Source organism: Cibotium barometz, chromosome 26 (genome assembly GCF_041138505.1).
Source record: "Cibotium barometz isolate CiBa-2024 chromosome 26, ASM4113850v1, whole genome shotgun sequence".
NCBI classification, from domain to species: domain Eukaryota; kingdom Viridiplantae; phylum Streptophyta; class Polypodiopsida; order Cyatheales; family Cibotiaceae; genus Cibotium; species Cibotium barometz.
Window position 1 is genome coordinate 12,003,107 of NC_141071.1, and position 20,394 is coordinate 12,023,500.

Here is a 20,394-nt window from a genome sequence, read left to right on the forward strand (position 1 = left end):
TGAAGGGCATCACCACAAATTCGTAGTGGCCATGTTCGGTCCTAAAGGCAGTTATTGGAATGTCGGCCACGAACTTCCGAACCTGATGGTAGCCACTCTTAAGATCTATCTTAGAGAAAATTTTGCACCATTGAGTCGTTCTAGGATGTACTCTATTCTCAGCATGGGAATCTATTCTTCACTGTTAGCTTGTTGAGCATCTTGTAATCCACACATAAGCGAGCGGACTTATCCTTCTTCTAGACAAACAGAATGGGAGTGGCAAAAGGTGAGGATGACGGTCAAACAAGGTGGTTCCAAACGTAGTGAATGATTCGTTTAGTACATTTGGAAAACGTGCTAAAAAGATTCCAAACGTAGTGAGATATATATGTATACAAAATTTATAGTTTACTTATAAAATTTTGAAATATGAAGTTTGAAGATTCATCAATGAACATTAAAGCACTTACTAATACTATACAACCTTTAATTTCAATTTTGCACAACTTACAACTTTCAAGTCACAAGTGACAATGACAAGTGTAAATATCAAATAAAGTAATCAAACAATGAACATAGATGAAAGTGAGATGGATCATGGATAAATCATAAATCCGAAATCATAAGACTATAGACATATGTCATACATGATACTACAGAGAATATGATCTCAATTCTGATTCCTAGAGACTAGGCTCCTCAAACTAAGAGGTTGGGCCTGACAAACAAAGCAACGTCTAGACTAGGTCTAGACTAGTCACCCAAAAAAAAACTAGTAACTATAAACTATAATAGCAGCTAGCTACTCATCTAAACCAGATGATGACTCTGAAGAAACATCTCCATCTGTCAACATGTTGCCATCCGAGTCATAGTCAGGCTCTCTGACCACTGGCACTATAGGAATGGCGTCACTCGTATCTATGGGTCCCTCATCTAAGGGACCATCATCATCATCATCATGTGCAAGAGACTCGCGCTGCTGAGCTATCTGAGCACGGCCTTGCCCTCGAGCTCGCCCACCATGACGGCCCTAACCACCTGGACTGCTAGTAGAAGCTCCATGAGCATCAACATCTACAATATTCATAGCTCGTGATCGAGCATGTGTAACCCTGCGATCTATGCTCTCAAGCTCTCTGTGGAGCTCTCGGTATATCTTCTCCTGCTCGTCTCGCAACCGGTCCTCCTGAAGCTGAGCCTCCGCATCACTAGTATGAGCGAGGAGCCTATCGAAGATAAAGGAATCCACCTGCCACATGTGACATGGCACATAATACATATCAAGAGTCAATACTCAATGCTCAATGATCATGAGCATTCATTAGGACTCAAGAGTCAATGCTCATGAGGTTACACATAATGAAGTTTAATAATAAACATTTCGAGTTGGCAAGTAATTTACTAACTGTTGAGTACTCAAGCGATTACGGATCTTGGTGTGCACAAGAGAGTATGCACTCCAATTCCGTTCGCATGCACTAGTAGAGCAACTCTGCACATGCCACATAGCACTGGCAAATGTCAAGACAAGATTACACATTAGCTGCATTGTACAAACTAAGAACTTTAAAGTTACAAACCTGAGATAGCAATCTAAAGGCCAATATCTAGATAGTTTTGGCCTCGTATCCATGGATGTCCCTCCACGTAAGTGGTTTCACTTGCCCTTGAACTGCTGAGGCACTCAACTTGCCAAAGGCAACTCCCACCCGATTGCGGTAGACGACGAACTCCTCATCGAAGGTCACCATGTCATCATAGCTAAGCACTTGAGACACACAAGCATCCTTGAGCAAATTGAGTTGCGTGTCTGTTTGGAGGTCGACCTTGTTGAACATTGGATGGAGTAATGCTGCAATCCCATGAATGGGATGATGCGTGAAACTCCATCGTGAGTCAACAATGGCCATTACCTCGCCACGTCTGACATTCCAAAATAGATATCCAATAGTAAGTACATCATATAACCAAAATTACAGCACATACCATAAACCATATCACATAATAGATATTGGTCCTTGGATATACCTGGTAGGAGTGATAGTCGGCGAGGTGACTAATGACACCATCTCTCTCATCCGATGAAAATGATGATAGAGGAGTCCCCGTGTAGAGCCCTCCATGTTGCAGAATCGGATGAAGACATACATGGGTTTGAGGAGCTTTGCTAAGCCCTCAATATCAAACCAAAAAGACTGATCCAACACTTTGCGTTGGATGTATCGAGTAGGCTCACTGGTCGAATCACGCATCTCCCTCCCTACCGGTGATACCACTGAGGCTCGAAGTGCATCCTGTACCTCATGTAGCTTGCTAAGCACAAGATACATATAGGCAAATCGGGTCTTGGATGGCCGCACCGTGTCCAAGGGTGAGTGGGATCGGAAGTTAGATAATGCTTGGTGTTTCTTCCTAAATAAGGTAGTGATGCGTACGGCCTCATCCACAACCCCGGCTTCACCCATCAAAGCTTCCCTATGTCCTCCATCATGAGGTCCAAGCAGTGTACATCAATGGATGGGAACTTTGCCTCAATCATCTCTCCCATGCTCTTGCAGTTGGACGCATTGTCCGTAATGACCTGCACCACATTCTCTGGGCCAATATCGGTAATAGCCTGCCTGATGTGTTGGAAGATGAATGCTGCAGTAATCCTCTCCCTTGCCTTGCCTTTATCCACTGCATGCAAGAAATATGTGCCCATGCAACTAGAAACAAGGATGTTGATGATATGTCTTCTCCGCACATCACTCCATCCATCTGAAATGATACTACAACCATGCTTCTTCCAAGATGATCTTATTGGCTCTAGTGCATTCCCTATGCGCTGTTTCGCATCCTCTAGCATGGTTGTCCGCATCTTCTGGTAGTCTAATCCATTCCAATTCTCACATGGACCTACATCGGAGACGGCTTTAATCATTCTCTTCCACTGATCTGTGCGAAGGATATTGAAAGAGATATTGCACTCAATGAGAGTGCGCTCTATCTCTATCTCTGCCTTCTGCTGCCTCTCCTTCACCCACGAGGATTGGTTCAATGTACCACGTAGAGTGGCCTGATGGTGTCGTCTTGCACTACCACATGCAATATCCTCCACATGAGACTGTCCATCATCTACTCTAGCTCTCTTTCGGCTAGGACCTGCACCTGAACCTGTGGATGGCCCTTCCATTGAGTGTGATTGTGACATCTGTCCACCCACATATGAACATGTTGGCCCTCCAACAGCTGATGGGCCCATATGCACAGGTGTATCTAGTTGCTCATCCTCAATGACGACTCTACCAGCCCTACCAAGCCGTGATCCGAGGAAGATCCGTGGGTTTTCCCGCCGAATCTCATCAACCGCCTCCTGTGGTGCATTTGCACATGGTCCAATGCCGCCTCCCGTACCTTGGCCAACATGATAATAACACGAGTGGATGTGCTAGTAAATATTCCTCCACAATATTTGCACTTCCACACGCGCGTGTTGGAGCGACCGACACCTAGGGTGTTGGGTGTGCCTTGAATGATGGTGTGCCTTACCCATATGGAACATGGTGCACGTGGCATCTATGGCATATGCACAAAAAGCAATCAAGAAAATGGAGAAATGTCAAGACGACTCAAGAGTTATAATATATATTTCAAGCACAAAACGAATCAAATTTCAGCCTGTGTAGGGGTCCGAGGAGGTACGGCTGAGAGAGCCTTGTGAGAGAGAGATATAGACTTGGGGGGGGAGAGAGAGAGAAAGAAAGAAAGATATATTAAGCATCTACTAAAGACCCAATGGGCCTATGAGACCAAAGTGATACAATAATGTCCATGGCATATCTCATCATGGAATGGAAAATAAAACTGAAAGAAAACATAAACATAGCTATCTCAGTGGGGTGATTCAAAACTGTCCATGGAAACTCATCATGGAATACTAAGAACATAGAAACATGAGAGCAACATCAGCTCCGAGTAGATGGTATACCACTCCCCAAAATATCAAGCATGGGGCTGATGAGTATGGCCGAGAGGTCTCCCTCAGCTATGTCACGTGGAAAGGTAGCTCGATGGCGGTGGAGCATGTCTTGGATCTGGAGCCGATGAGGGTGATCGTGGCCGATGGGGGGGCCGAGGGCGTCGGGCACGTTGGAGTGCAAAGGCTCGGTCTGAGGTAACTCCTCTCGGGTGAGGTAGGTCCAGAGCAGCTCGTGGAGGGTCCACAAGATCCACTATGTCGGTGTCCTCCACCTCCTAGGTCCGGAAGAAACTGGTGATGGTTGGTTGGCGAGGGAGGGGGCGGGGTGGCTGGGGCCGAGGCTCTCTTAAGAAGGTGTCCCTGTGTCTGTGGAGCTCAAGCAGGAAGAGGCCCAGGCAACGCTGGTCCTGGAAGTCAATGATCTTGGAGAGTGGACCGAATCCCCTCACGAAATAGATAGTGAAACCTCCTGCGGATCTCATAGTATACTGGGCAGTGGCATATGTAATGCTCCTCCGTCTCAACCTCTGTGTGGCATAGTCGGCAGATCGTCTCCTTTCTGTAGTTGGGCTAACTACTGCACCAGTTCCCTCTCCAATGCCTTAGAAAGGTGGTAGGGGCACTTGCTTGGAGGTTTTGAACGAGGAACCAACTCGATGCGATGGTCTTCAGGTCTACTAGGTGTGGGAGGTCGTCTTGCAGCATGATGTTGCTATATTGAGACGAAAGGCTAGCCATTTGCTGCACCATTGTGGTGCTATTTGAATTGCATTAGACTGAGAGCGGACATTAAGTAACACACACTCTGCTCCTTTTCTAATGGCTCGTTGGGCTTGAATGTGGGAAATGAGTGGAATTCCATGAATGCTCTGATCCTTGTGAATCATGATGGGCTCAAGAAAACCTTCAACAATACTGAAAGTGTCGTGCCTCCAGTCAGGAATGGGTTCATACTGTCTAAACCACTGGATCCCGGGGATCATGTCACCCCCTAAAAGAGGGGACACAATAAAATCCCGTTGGAATGAGGCCTTCTGAACCTGAAACTCAAACTGCTGAGCTTTATGAGTAATGTGTGTACGTAGACCAGGGGTAAACCCGTCCATATCTCGATGATAAGGAACCAAGGTACAACTCATCTTGGTGGCCAACTGCAGAGAGACGGCGTCCTCAGAACTACCCATGTCAAAGAGGACAATGAACTGCTATCCCTTTGCAGTTCATAGCACGGATGAGAGCCTTTGTCTTTCCCTCAGCCTCACCCTCCTGCTTATCATCAAATACCACTGGTGGCATTGAATTCAGAGAGGGTAAGAGCTGCATGGCATTTGAGGCTGATGGGGGAGGTGTGGATGAGGCGGCGACAGTTGCTACTGTGGAAGTGGATGCCTTAGCAGACTTTTCAGCCTGAAACTTAGTGCAATCTTTCTTCTCGTGTCCCACAGTGTGATAGAAGAAACAACGGTTCTTTGTCCTATACTGTGTCTGTTCATCCGGCTGTAGATAACCTCCAGTGATGTCCTCCTTAACTTTTTCCTCAGGAGTCTTCTTGGGCATAGAATCTTTGCCAGTCGGGAAGAAAAAAAGGCTAAAAATTTTCTTGCATGAAAACGAACTTTGATACCAAATGAAAACATCCCAAGTAAGAATTCCACCTACTTATGTGTCCGCCCAAGATCCACATGCATAGACATAGCCATGAAGTATAATCAAGCATCTGCAATCCATGGTCATTCGTACATAAATACCAAATACATTGATGAAGGCATAGGTTGTGTTCGGCTAGCATTGGCCACCCAGCCATAGGCTCCAAACGATATATAATGATGAGCCACCCCCCAACTAGAGACTAAATGCACAAACCTAGCATAGCCGCACCCTCAAGGCATGTGTGTCCCATGCCATGCTCCCCCACTCTCTCACAAACAGCCACAAGTCCAACTATATAGCCCATAATACAGTGCACACTATTATGAAGTGTCCGGTCAGCCTCTTTGCTAGCCTCGTTATGTCTGGACATGGGACATAACACATACCACACTCAAGGTCGGAGATGGGTCCATCTCTCCCTTGAAAGTATCTTATTATGGAAAGGCATGTTGTCCTTGTATAAGATGCATGAGCGTGAGAGAGTTCTCAACCCATGTGTACCAAATTTTTCAAGTACATCAAAATTACGTAAAGAAAACAAGCCAAGGATTCCGATGGCAGTCAGCCACGAATCCTACCCAAGAATACTCGCTGGTCACAGGGTATCATGTATGCATACTCAAACAATCATGACAGCCGGTTACAACTTTTTAAAGCATTCAAAGTCCAATTCCCGTGACAGCAGGTCACGGAATCAAGTACTCACAAACTTGTGGGAGCTGGTCACACGATTCACATACGCTTTTATGGTTATGAATCATGATAGCCGGTCACAACTCTCCAACGCTTCCAAAGTCTTCAGAGGTAGAATGGCCTTGCTTCATCATGTAGGAATACCTTTACGGTATCCCTATGCTTGTCCGGTACACCACCGGGGGTTTGTCGTAACCAGTCTTGAACTACCAACTATTTTGGAGCAAGAAGCCTATCATGAACCACATTTATCCAACCTGTTTTTGAGGGATAATGCTCATCCACCACCCTTTGAGGGATAGGAGGAGGATATTCAGCATTTACAACAGCAAAGCAACTGGCTGGTGAGTAGACAACACATAGTGGCCAGGACCATCTGTGTCAAGGCTTTTGTGGCATGGTGATGCTGGACTGGCTTGCTCATTACAGTACACAAATCTTTCATGTTTTGTTTGTGCAGGTGGTAATTTTTCGTTGCTTCAGCGTCTTCGTGATGACATGGTCTGAACTCAACAAATCCTACTTGAAGCAAGGTCGGGGTCGCTAGATGTGATCCCCCAAGCAGGTCGACAGCTTTGACCAAAATTTGGCCTCTGAAATCAGCTTTGATGAGCGTGATTGGCTTCGATCAACAGATATATATCTGAAATCAGTAGCACAGCCGACACATGTGGAGTAGAAATCAGTTGACAGTAGCACAGCCCACACGTGTGGAGTATATGCTGCCTGGAAACCATTAGAACAGGCGGTACAATACAATCACCAGGAGATGAAGTTTCGGAAACCAAAAGATGGCTGAAAATATCTTTGACCAATCTGTTTTGCCTCGTTCAACAAGTTCAGGTGTGAAAATCAGCACCTTGGAGCATACATGTGAAGGAAATACACCTCAACATCAGTCAAAACAGGTTGTATGGACTGTATGGCTGTTTGTAAAGCACAACCAGCATAAAAACGACCTCTAGTTGCACAAAGGCGGCAACCAATAGGTGCATAATGTGTAGCAGAGCTGGTGGTATGCCTGTAGAGCAGCCTCCAGGAGAAAAACGAGCATGAAGGCAACCTCCTCCCTCGAATGTGTGTGCGCCAAGCTTCTTACAGCCCACAATAGCTGGTACAGTTGCTGTTTCTGGTGTTCTAGCTAATTTTGGTAACCCATGTGCCCAGGCAGCCCAGTTCCAGGTGCCCTTGGCTAATATGTGTCCTGGGTTTTTGAATACTGCCCGTTCTTCTTGTGAAAGGTTCACAATTTCATTTAATATAGTGTGTACATGTAGCTCAAAACAAGCTCAAAAAAATAAACTGTGTCATGTGTGGACACTTACCACCTACAAAACCCAAAGAGACACCTCTTTAGTTCTAGATAGATCAACACATGCGTCCACAGGGTGCCTAGGTGTCCCCGGTCCCATGGACATTCACATGCAGTAAACACCAGGCAATGTACATGCCACAAAATGAGTTTCACATGCACAAATCAATGTCCAAGCAGCATGCAACCATGCATATGAGGTTGTTGTCTTGGAAAATCTCCAGTCTTTCATTCTGTTTACCAGGTTCCTTGAGGGGTCGTTGTTGTCAGATTGGTTTCCTCATGGGCAGCACTGCCTACAAAACCATCAATGTCCAAGCAGCACGTAACCATGCATATGCAATTGTTGTCTTGGAAAATAACCAATCTTTCATCCTGTTTACGAGGTTCCTTGACGGGTCATCATTGGTTTCCTCATGGGCAGCAGCGCCTACAAAGCCATGTCTTTTTTTGACTCTTCATGGACACCGTTCATGAAATCCATACAGGACCATACCAAAGTCTCAAGGACATCGTCTAATCCATATTTAACATGTAAATACATGTCATAATTGATGAGGTTGGTGACAGCATGAATGCTGGTTTGAGGCAAGTAGCTGAAGGAAACCCATGTTCATAGCCGAGCTAAGCCAGCTAGAGAGGGCCTATTGATGCTTATATGCAAGACGACCAAATAACAGGCAAGAGTTAAGTGTGTGAACTCGTCTGTTTACAACTAGGGCACCCGCCGGAGGCTAATTGGTATATAAAGGTTGGGTAGTTAACTCAACTCATGCCATGCTAGTTTCTTTTAATAATTTTGGGATCTTCTTTTCCAATTGTGCACCTGAGCTTGGGAAGGAAAGCTGCATGCGAGGTTTGCGTGTGAGGAGCGCTTGTCATCATTATTGTGGTGTAGAGAAGACGATCTTTGGGAGATGAATCGATAGGTAATGGCGGTTGCATGAGATTTGAGGTTCGCATTGACTTTATTATCAGAGAGAGAACCCTAGACATATTATCTATATTCACATCCTCTAATGATTGATCGTAATTATCTATTTTTCTGGGTTCCCCTGCCTTTTTAACTCTCATTTTGAGGAATAAATTTGTGAAATGTAAAAAAGGAAGGCTTAAAATAATATTGTTTGTGAATGTTCCTCTGTTTTGTTTTTGGTGCTATGTATGAATGCCCCGGGGCCTGGGCTGGATTTTAGAAAAGTTATTTTTAAAGCGATTACACCTGGCCATGGTACTGAGTTAAGTGAGTTCTTTTCATAACTCTAAGGTACAACACCCATGCAACAGGGGTATGGTTTCAGAGAATCACTGTTGTGGTGCAGAATGGGGGAGTGGACAATGCATCAGCTGTTGACATGGTGTCAAGTGTTGTGCCCGACTCTCCGCAAAAGGTATCCTTCTATCCATTTGTCTGTTCGTGCAAAGTGTACAGTAATGTGGTTTAAGAGCACTAGGTTGAACAATTGAAGGACAACAAACTTTATTCTAGGTTTGAAAAACCACCATTCGAGTTTGCATAGCCTCCGCGAGGGCTCTGCCTGCGTTCATTGCGCCTCTAGCCTTGAGGGAGACCTATTCACGCCGCCACCGATAGTGCTTCAGATGGGACATATGGATACAGCTTGTCCTCAACGTCAGGCCGGTAGAGGACACCCTCTAGCCCCGCACCTGGATTCTTCTAGAGACGAGGAGATAGGCAGTCTCTTCCATCCACATCACCCCCCCCCCCCCCCCCCCAAGGTGTGCGAGGGACTGGCAGGCTTAACCATTCGGCCCCCATCCATCTCCACAGCAGAAGACTCAGCATGGCGAGGATGTTGGCCACTAGCAGCTAGTCTAGCGGGCTGGTCGGCATTGTCAGACATAGAGTCATGTAGGTGGACCCCATGAGGCATTGTTACCTATTGGTAACCATTGTGAGCATCTAGCATAGGACCAGGGTCCTGATAGCGCGGCTGCCCCTCATATACAGTAGGAGGTCCTAGTTTCCTCTGCCCAGATTTTGATTCTGGAGGATCCTGAGTAGGCAATCCCCCCCCCCCCCCTTCCTCGGGGGCTTCCTCTTCCTCAGGGGCTCCCTCGCTCCCTCCTTCCTCTCCCCTTCCCTCTCCTCCTGCCTTACCCCTTCATGTCCGTTGCCCCCTCGCCGCACCTGATCCTCCTGGCGCCAGCAGTCCGGTTTAGTGCGCCGCCTGATCCATTAGTCCTTCGACCCCGTGATGATGACGATTGCTGGTTCTCCAGTGGTGGTCCTATCCCGAGAATCGTTTGGCGCAGCCAACCCAATGTCATGGGGGGGAGCTAGTGGATTATGGTTTCTGCAAGTGTCTTCCGGCGGATGCAAGCGAGTTCTTAGAGACTGTGGCCCCTCTCCGAGTCTTTGTGACATTCCATTCTCGTTCCGTCGCCCCTGCTAGTGGTTCAGTGGTTTCTCCTTCCCCCTCAATGTCATCTCTAACAGTGAGAATGACAGTGAGGACTGTGAGCCGTTTCAAGTATTAATAGTGATTAATGTGGGAACAAACAAGTGCTTGGTGGTTGTGTAAACGAGCACTGTATGTAGGCCTTAAATTAAGCAGTTCCAATGTGTGTGAACAACTGCTAGTATGTATAAGTCTTTTGTGTGGAAGAGCCTCTTAGAAGGTGTACGTGGTAACATCATATTTGACATAAGGGATATGTGGTGGCATCATATGTGACTGCAGCGCGCACCACCTCAGCTGGTGGTAGGTCTGCTCCGTTTACGCCCACTCTCATCTTAGGTGGCGCCTGCGCCCACTCTCCGCCACCTTAGCCGGCCTGCACCCATTGTCCGCGCCTCAGTCGGCTCCGAGACCAGCTCCGTCCACTGTCCGCCTCTAAGATTGCTGTCAGTGCCTCACCCAGAGCTACTCCTCTAGCTCCAGCTCAGCTCACAGCTCAACCTCAGCTCGGTCCACAGCCTTGTTGTGTCTTGTGCGTTTGAGGGAAAGAGAGAAGAAGATGATCAAATGTCACAAAATTCCTTACAGCTTCAAATTTTTCTATTGTTCATGTGTGCCATGCGGAGCCTGACATGACATACATGTATGGCTGGTATAGCCTGACATGGTGTGTCTGTGTGGCATATGGAGCCTGACATGACAGTACATGAATGGCTGGTGTAGTCTAACATGATAGTACATGTGTGGCTTGTGGGGCCTGACATGGTGTAAATGTATGGCCATGGAGCTTGACATGATGAAAGTCTCTGGGACTAGCTATCTTGAAGATATTGTGTATTTATGTTCTGGGAAGGTTCCGGAAGGATCATGAGCCCTGGACATTTTATCGGATACAACTGAGCAGATGGGTGTTTCTTCCAATATAATTGCACTCGTCTGTGCATGACTTTGATTTTATCTTTGGATGACTTGTCTTGTTTGCTTGGACAATGCTGAGATTTCTGCCTATGTTGTCCATGGGGCCAGGGACGCCTGGGCACCCTGCGGACGTGTATGTGCACACCTATTTGGGACTGATAGGTGGTCTACATTTGTTTTGCAGGTGGTAAGTATTCCCAAAAACTCAATTTACAGCTTTATGAGTTCACATGTTAATAATTATGGATGCAGGTTCACACTCACTTATAAGTGACCGGACAACTTATAAGTGAGTACACATTGAGCAGGACTTATTTAATACAGGTGGCGGCCAAAGACCGGGCACTGGACATTATTTGGACTCCCTTCATGTAGGCGCCCCTTTCTGGACCAAAAAAGCACACGTGTGGGCTATTTTCAACGGGGAAGCCTCTATTATTGACAAAACTCTAGATTGGAGGGGGGCGCATGCTTTTCAAGAGTGCATGAGGGCTGGTCGGCTGGTTTTCAGCCTGTTGGCAAGTTTCTACAGCCATCCATCGCGACTGAAGTTCACCGGATGCATGGGAGAAGTTGGCCGACTCTTTCGGCATGTTCTCCACTGATGGCCGGGAGATTTACAGCTTGAATAGAGGCTGGACAGAGGTTAAAAACAGGGAGGAAGAGCTGGTCGTGGGCTTCTAGACAGTTTTCCTTCCGACCGGAGGTTTGCAGGCTTGTGCACAATTGCTGGTCGCTTTCTTCTGTGGCTACTGAGGGCTGGTCGACTGTTGAAAACAGCCTTTGAGGGTTGGTCGACTTGCTTTATGAGCCAGACAGGAGGAAGATGATGATGTTGAGTTGTCCCGGGCTGATGTGAGTGCTATGGGCTGTCCGTGGTTGTCCCGCATGTGCTTGATGCCAGGAATGCTCACTTGTGTTGAGAATTGTCAGCAAATTCAGATTATGTGATGTTTTCTTGTTTTCATATTGTATTGGAAGAAACAGGTGCAGCCAGTGGTGAACCCTGGGCACCTACAAAGTTGTATGGGAAGCAGACTCCTTTTTGGTAATCTAACCATAAAGAGGGGGGGGGGGTGGGGGTTCAGCCCATCTTCTGGCTCCTAGTGTGGTGTACTGTGCAGATTTGTCATCTTGTTTTATCTGACATGCATATGTGTATTTTCAGATTTGATGATTGATTAGATTTTCCGTGTTCAGTCGCCCCTTCCGTTTACATCAACTCACATCAGCATCTTACATCTTGTTCGCAGAGGTACATGTATTTTGGGGCTCTCTTTTTCATACACTTTTTTTGTCAAATTCAAAGCCTTTGCGCTGCATATTTGGGAATTCTTGTTCATAAGGGGAAGATTTCTGAAGTGGAAGCATCCATAGGCACTCTTGTACTCGTGCATATCATCTAGGCACTCATATTCTTGTGCAACACTCCTGGAGTCTTGTGTTAACTGATTTAAGTGTACACCCTGGTTTTAGTATACTTCGGCGATCACACCTTCAATCCCGTGATATCTCGGTGCCTTGTGTGCACACTCCCGTAACTCTCTCTTTCTCTTACTTTCCCAAGAGGTCACATCAGAGGGGGCTCTCCTATTCCTAGTTCCCTCTCTAGCTTTGGGAAATTCTGTACTATCGTGAGCTGCCTCCTCTAAACTTTCCGGGTATAGTGGGTTCATGACAACTGAAGATCGGCTTGATGGTTCCAACTATTCATTATGGAGCTTCATGGTGAAGAATTTGCTAATAGCCAAGGGGCTATGGGAGATTGTCACGGGGCAAGAGCCTCGTCCTGCCGCACCAACTCTTGGCACCTCCTCGACAGCGTCAAGGGGGACTCAAACTGTGGCACAAGTTGTGTCAGGCATTTCAGCACCGCCTTTTGGACCCACTGAAGATCAAACACAGTGGGATACCTATGATGCCCAAGCAATGGCCATGATTGCTCTTTCAGTCAAGTGATCAATTGTTCCTCACATCCGATCCTGCAGCTCTGCAAGGGCTGCCTAGGTGGTCCTCGAAACCATGTTTCAGTCCCGTAATGAAGCACAAGTCATGTACCTGATACGTGAGTTGGGACAACTTGACCATGAACGAGTTTGATTCCATTGCAGATCATCTTACCAAGGTAACAAACCTAAAAGAACAGCTGCTGAATATAGATGAGGTAGTTGATAACAGAAAGTTGGTCACCACCACTCTTAACTCCTTACGTGAGTCCTATCAGAGTTTCCATACTTGTCTGAATCTTTCTATGAGAGCAGGAGGCAATCCTATATCCTTTGAGGAGTTGGTTGGATTACCTCTCCATGAGAAGCAAGCAAGGAAGAACATATCTAGGGGTGATGCAAGCAGAGGAGACCAAGCCTACTTTTCCAGGACAAAGACAAAGTGGATTTGTCACAGGGTGACACTAAGAAGAAAGGAAAGCGTCATTACTACCACAAGCCAGGGCACTTGTCACCAATTGGCCGACCATTTGGTTCATCTCCAGATTTGTGTCTCGTTCACTTGAGGCCAGGCCGGTGTCTCATGTGAAGGGGCCAGTATTTTGCATAACATGGACGGGAGCCAGACTTGTGCCACCCGTGTGTTAGCAGGATGGTGTCGTATGGACGGGAGCCAGACTGGTGCCACCCATGTATGACTTGGAGTGTGTTCTATCCATGGGATTGTCACGCCATGGAAGAACCAGTATTTGTGCCGTGTCTTGCCTATGGGACTGTCACACCATAGGGAGGCTCGTGCCTGGATCTGTGTCTTACTTATGGGACTGTCACTCCATAGGAAGACCAGGATTTATGTTTTCTGTCGTACCATCGTTGTGCCCGACAGAAATGTTTAGTACTTGTTCCATGAACGGGAGATATGTCCATGATACTGTCTTCGCGTGACTTGTATTCTTGTGTTTGCTTGTTTGATGTGCCACTTACTGAGCAGGGACGCCTACCAGTGAGTCGTGAAGTTTGCTCTGTCTTCTAACGAGTTTTGTTGCGTGTGAAGAGGTGGTAAGTGTATTGCATTTGTTTATTTTATAGCATTCTTTTTAACCTTTGTTTTTATAAGGTTGCCGGTTCACACTCATTAATGAGTGGGCACCCTCCCAAATATTTCTTGGTGTCGTTGGTAGGGTGGGCACCCATTATGGGCACCCACGTATGGGTCATGGTGGGGAGGGAACCCCTCACTTAATCATGTGTGTGGGGGTGGGTGCATGGCCACCTACCCACCCCCCACCTTGGAACCTTTGGAACTGGCCGCCTCCATGCAAAACAGGTGGGCCGGCCAGCTGTTCGTGGTATGTCCCTCCATCGCTCAGGAGTGAACCTCCTCTTGTTTATATGCGGCTGTGCATGACCACCTTGGGTCATCTGTCCGCCAGGCGACCTCTCCAACAGAGTCTATTCCCACTTGACGGGATCGGTTTCATTGGTATCAGAGCACGGTCATTTCCCTCTTCTTAGTGGGGAAACGAATCTGTGTTTTGGACACCCCGCTTCTAGCACACTTTACAAAATGGACAGCCAAGGCAACCCTTTGGAAGTGCCTAATTCGAGGGGCCCATCAAGTGCCTCGCGTGGTTATGATGCCTTGCAGGGAAGGCACAAGCCCCTTGAGAGGGTGAATGATAGTGATTCGAGGGGACAACTATCTCGTGGAAAGACAGTTATGCAAGAAGAAGAGTCTGATGCAATGAGGGCTGAATTGGAGTATATGAGAAAGCTTTTGCAGGCACAAGAGCAAGAGCTGAAATTTTTGCATGAAGATCCCCATGTGCAAAGTGTCATGGAAGCAAGGAAAGTCGATGCAATGGTGGACATGACTTTTGAGTCCATGGCACGAGAAGTGGGCAAGAAGCCAAGGGAGTTGGCAGTTTCCTACCTCCTTCGCAAAGGTGACATCAAAGAGGGGGAAGATGGAGAGCTGAAATTCAGAAATCCACCTCGCTTGAAGCATGGAGATCCCGCATCTCAAAGGTTGAGGTCATTTATGCAAAGGGAAGAGGTGACAGCCACCTCTCGTCGTGCATCTTCTCCACAAGGCACAAAGGTTGACAGGTATAGGTATACTAGTGCTCATGGAGGGCATGATGGTCACATGTATTCAAGGCATGTATCCCATGGAGGGGGTGACAGGTCTGCCACTAGAAGAGCCTTGCCTACTGAGTTGTCTCATGGAGAGACATTGCCTTATGCAGGAAGGTCACATGCATCTGATTCTCAGGTTCGTGGAGCACATGATGCCACCGTGCTTCATGAAGCTTCCATGATGGCCCATGGAGCCCATGTAGATAGGGTTGCCCCGTTGGATAAGGGGAAAAGAAAAAGAGAGGACCATGAGCCTCATCCCAGAAAGCTCAAGGAATTTATAGCAAGTGACAAGTCCGTTAAGTTTGATGTTTTTCATGGAGAGCATGATGCTTCCAAGGTGTTAGCATTTGTGGCACAGTTTGATATTGCTTTTAGTGATGAGGACTTCACTGAGAAGTCTAAAGTACGTCATGCTAGCATGTTCTTGAAGGGGACCGCTGCTCATTGGTGGATCACTGAAAAGACCACCAAAGATCCCATTTGCACTTGGAAAGAGTTTAAGGACAGATTTTATGCCCAGTTCTTGCCACCTAATGCGGAGCAAACTCTCACTCAAAAGTGGGATAGACTTGAGCAAAGAGATAATGAAAGTGTGCAACAGTATGTCAATAAGTTTTGGAAAGTGTTGCTTGAGGTAACTCCTTTTATGCAAATCACTGAGGATGAAAGAAAGAGGAAGTTTCGCTGCGGATTGCAACCAGCTTATCGTTCGGGCATTGAATTGCACCCGAAACACACTTTGCAACAGCTTATAGCCTCTGCTCTTGCTACGGAGCAATTGGTGCTCAAAATTAAACAAGATCAAGGGGGTTCAAAGAGCAAAGATAAGGTTGTCCCAAATCTGCAAAAAGGTGGACAGCCACCTAAAAAGAGCTTCCGGGAGATCCAGAAGGGAGGTAAAGCTGAAAATACCTCATCTAAAGATCATGGGCCAAAGAAGAACAAATTTGGCTTGACCCCCGAGCAAAGGGAGCAATATGCCAAGGAGGGGAAATGTTTCTCTTGGGGGAGCAAAGAGCACATGTTTAGACAATGCCCTGACCGCAAACCAAGGCATGAGGACAAGCAAACCAAGGCTAATGTGCATGTAGTTCCCAATGTGCAGGGAAACACAAAACACCGCAAAAGAGCGGATGGTATGCAAAGCATAGGGTCAAATCAAGGATCAGCCTGCCTTATTTATGTTTGATGATTGTGCAACCGATAACTTCATCTCTATTCAGATGGCAACTGCCTTGGGTATTGAGGTTGAGAACATGGGACCTCAAATTGAAGCAGAAGCTGCCTTTGTTGGTAAAGAGGTGCAGGTTACCCCACTAATAGGGAAGTTGCGCATACATATCCAGGGTTTTTGCTATGATAGCCACCCCTCTACATGATCTCACAAAGAAGAAAACCACTTTCAAATGGACTCCAAAGCAGCAGGATGCCTTCTTGCAACTCAAGCATGCTATCATACGTGGACCCGTATTGATTGTTCCCGACTTGCAGAGGTCATTCGTAGTGGAATGTGATGCTTGTGGCGATTGTATAGGGCCTGTCCTAAATCGAGAAGGTCATGCGGTTGCATATGAAAGCTGTCGTTTGCATGATGCTGAGCTTCATATGGATATCTATGAGAAAGAGCTCTTGGCTGTAATTCATGCCTTAAAGATATGGAAACATTATCTTCTTGGGGCTGAATTTGTAGTCAAGACAGATCATCAAAGCTTGAGATACTTTCTATCTCAAACAAAGCTTTCACAGAAGCAGATGGGAATGGCAAACTTTCTTTCCATGTTTCATTTTCAGATTCTGCATACTCCGGGAAAGAAAAATGTGGTGGCAGATGCATTATCCAGGAGGCCTTATGTGGCTGCAGTTTCAGTGGCCTCTCATGGAGACTTATCTGTTATGCGAGATTTGTATCATTTGGATGCTGATTTTTGCCATATATGGACTGATTTGATGGCTGGTCACTCACATGCCTCTTATGTGATCAAAGAGGGTTATCTTATGAAGGATAACTGCTTATGTGTGGTGAAGGATATGCGTCCAAAGGTTATGGAGGAATGTCACGCTCCACCTTATGCTGGTCATAGAGGTATCATGCCAACTACACGCATGATTGAGAGATATTTCTTTTGGCTAAGCATGCGTAAAGACATTGAGGCATATGTACGTGCATGTATTACTTGCCAAAAAGTGAAATTTGACAGGCAAAAACCTCCAGGTTTGCTTCAGCCATTACCTATTCCCTCGCAGCCATGGGAAAGTATTACTATGGATTTTATTATGGACTTGCCTAGATCCCAGCATGGGAATGATGCTATTTGGACCATTGTGGACAGGTTTAGCAAGCAAACGCATTTGTTGCCTGTCAAGAAAACCATTAAAGTTGATTATATGGTGAAGCTTTTTTTTGCTAATATTTTCAAGCATCATGGTATGCCTAAATTCATTGTTGGGGATAGAGATCCCAGGGCTACGAGCCTTTTTTGGAGGGCTTTATTTGATAACATGGGCACTAAACTTGAGTTTTCATCAGCTTATCATCCCCAAACGGATGGCCAAAGTGAAGTTGCAAATTCAGCCGTGTTGGATTTGTTGAAGTGTTATGTGGCAGATCAAAAGACTGCATGGGAGAAGTATCTTCCACTTGTTGAGTTTGCCTACAACAATACGATCCATGCCTCCACGGGAAAGGCCCCGTTTGAGATTATTTATGGCAGAGTGGTCTTGCCACCCATCCTTCGTACAAAGGATGAGATTTTTACAGCTGATGAGTATGTTCGTGACTTGGATGTAGCCTTTGCACAGGTACGGACAGCCATTGCAAGGTCACAAAATAAGCATAAAATGGCTGCTAACAAGCATAGAAGGGATATGCAAGTCAAACAAGGTGATTGGGTTTTGTTGAAATTTGAGAAAGCTAGGCTTCGGAAGAGGCCAAGACGAGAAGAATCATATCCTAAGCTTTCTCCTCGCTATTATGGACCCTTCAAGGTGATTCAAAAGATCAATGAAGTGTCATACAGGCTTGCTTTACCTAGTCATTGGAAGATTCACAATGCATTTCATGTGAGTCTTTTGCGGAAGTATGCCGGGCCAGATCCTGATGAGCCTGTCACAGAAGATCCGCGAGAGATTGATGAGCTTGAGGAGATCCTCCAGCTAGAACATATTGTCTTTCACAAGGAGAGAAAGCTACCTGCAGGAAAGCTTTCCCGGCGATACCTTGTGAAGTTCAAGAACTATTTGCCCATTAATGCAAAGTGGGTAAATGAGAATTATTTTGTTGACTACCCACAGCTCTTGCATGCTTATCTTGAGGCTTTTCAGTTGAGGACAACTCTTTAGAAGCCCGGGGGGATGTCACCAATTGGCCGACCATTTGGTCCATCTCCAGATTTGTGTCTCGTTCACTTGAGGCCAGGCCGGTGTCTCATGTGAAGGGGCTAGTATTTTGCATAACATGGACGGGAGCCAGACTGGTGCCACCCGTGTGTTAGCAGGATGGTGTCGTATGGTCGGGAGCCAGACTGGTGCCACCCGTGTATGACCTGGACTGTGTTCTATCCATGGGATTGTCACGCCATGGAAGAGCCAGTATTTGTGCCGTGTCTTGCCTATGGGACTGTCACTCCATAGGGAGGCTCGTGCCTGGATCTGTGTCTTACTTATGGACTGTCACAGTTCACTCCATAGGAAGACCGGGATTTATGTTTTCTGTCGTGCCATCATTGTGCCCGACAGAAATGTTTAGTACTTGTTCCATGAACGGGAGATATGTCCATGATACTGTTTGCTCATGCATTCATGTTTTGCATGCCTGGAACTGTCTTCGCGTGACTTGTATTCTTGTGTTTGCTTGTTTGACGTGCCACTTACTGAGCAGGGACGCCTGCCAGTGAGTCGTGAAGTTTGCTCTGTCTTCTGACGAGTTTTGTTGCGTGTGAACAGGTGGTAAGTGTATTGCATTTGTTTATTTTATAGCATTCTTTTTAACCTTTGTTTTTATAAGGTTGCAGGTTCACACTCATTAATGAGTGGGCACCCTCCCAAATATTTCTTGGTGTCGGGTCATGGTGTGGAGGGAACCATTCTCAGGGAGTCACTCTCTCACACCGCATTGGAGACAAGTGTCTCATTGGTATTCTCGCCTCTGGCTCGCATGGAGTTAGGAGGGTCAGGGTACTAGACCAAGGATGGCACTTTTGACCCCTCTAGCCTAGAGGTGATCCTCTCGGTCTTCCTACACGTTTCAGTGGCAATGTCCCTCACACCGACACACCATTACCTCTATTGCAATGGGTGGAGCCCAGAGTACGAGGGAAACAACAGAGTGGGCCTTCATGGAAGGTAGGATTAGGGTCCACCTAGCTCGCCTCAGGCCTAGGACAGACCACAGTTACTCCCCCTCCAAACCGTCCCCGAAAGCCCTCCAAGTTGAGGGTGCACCAAGCAAGTTTCACTCCGCCCAGCCCTAGCAATGCGGATCATTTCTTGGAACGTTCACGGGTTGGTTGAACCTTGCTTTCATATCAAAAGGGGGGCCCTTCATCAGGAGCTGTGGTTGGAGGCTCAGTGGATTTTCATCAGGAGCTGTTGTTGGAGTCTCAGTGGATTTTCGTTTCCTTCAGGAACATCATCTTTCAGCAAGACGTACGCGTGGATGTGGGAAAGTCTTGCAAGGACAAAGACACCTTCTGGTTGCCCGCTTTTGGTCCCATGGGAACTAGGGAGGCGTGTGCATCGTAGTCAGTGAGCAGTGGCTGTCGTTAGTATTGGATTCCTGCACCATTCTGCAGGGTAGAGCCCAGTGAGTTGTCATCAAGGTTGGGCAAGATCATCAATCTTTACGGACCCAACAGGGCAGCAGATTGGATAGAGTTTTGGATACTAGTGTGGCAAGACCTCCCATAGGCAGATTTCTGGAGTTTGGGTGGGGACTTCAACATCGTAGAGGATCTAGAGGGTAGACAAAGAGCAAGGCTAGACACTATATCCAGAGTATAGTACTCCGTGTGAGAGGAGTTGAGTCTCACCATGAAAGGGTAGGACCCTTGTCACCTTCTTGAGCTTGGTCGCACCCCTGGGAGCCTCTGCTTTGCTATAGGAGGATGCATGGACTTAACCTTTCCGGAACTGATAGATTCTATGAGTGGGCTTGTAGTCGTGGAGACACGATTGGTAATATTGCAGGCACCTTGAGACCACGCCCAAGTTCTCCTACACTTGGAGGATCCATGGAGATCAGAGAGGCAACTGAGTGTTTGTATCCTAGAGAGCTTGATTCAGGATCCTGAGATTGGCAGGTGTGTTGAGGAGATATGGGATCTCTCTCTTTCAAGCAAGGCTTAGCTGCAGAGCAGACCTTCACCT

General features: G+C 46.7%; 1 protein-coding gene across 1 annotated transcript in view; it reads left to right on the forward strand.

Annotated features, from left to right (window-relative positions):
- The window catches only part of LOC147623671 (uncharacterized), a 96,069-nt gene that overhangs the window by 35,914 nt on the left and 39,761 nt on the right, over positions 1-20,394 (forward strand). The window contains exon 4 of the mRNA XM_086820259.1: positions 8,924-8,992. Coding sequence (XP_086676385.1) covers positions 8,924-8,992 — 69 coding nt within the window. The remainder of the gene's footprint in view (positions 1-8,923; positions 8,993-20,394) is intronic.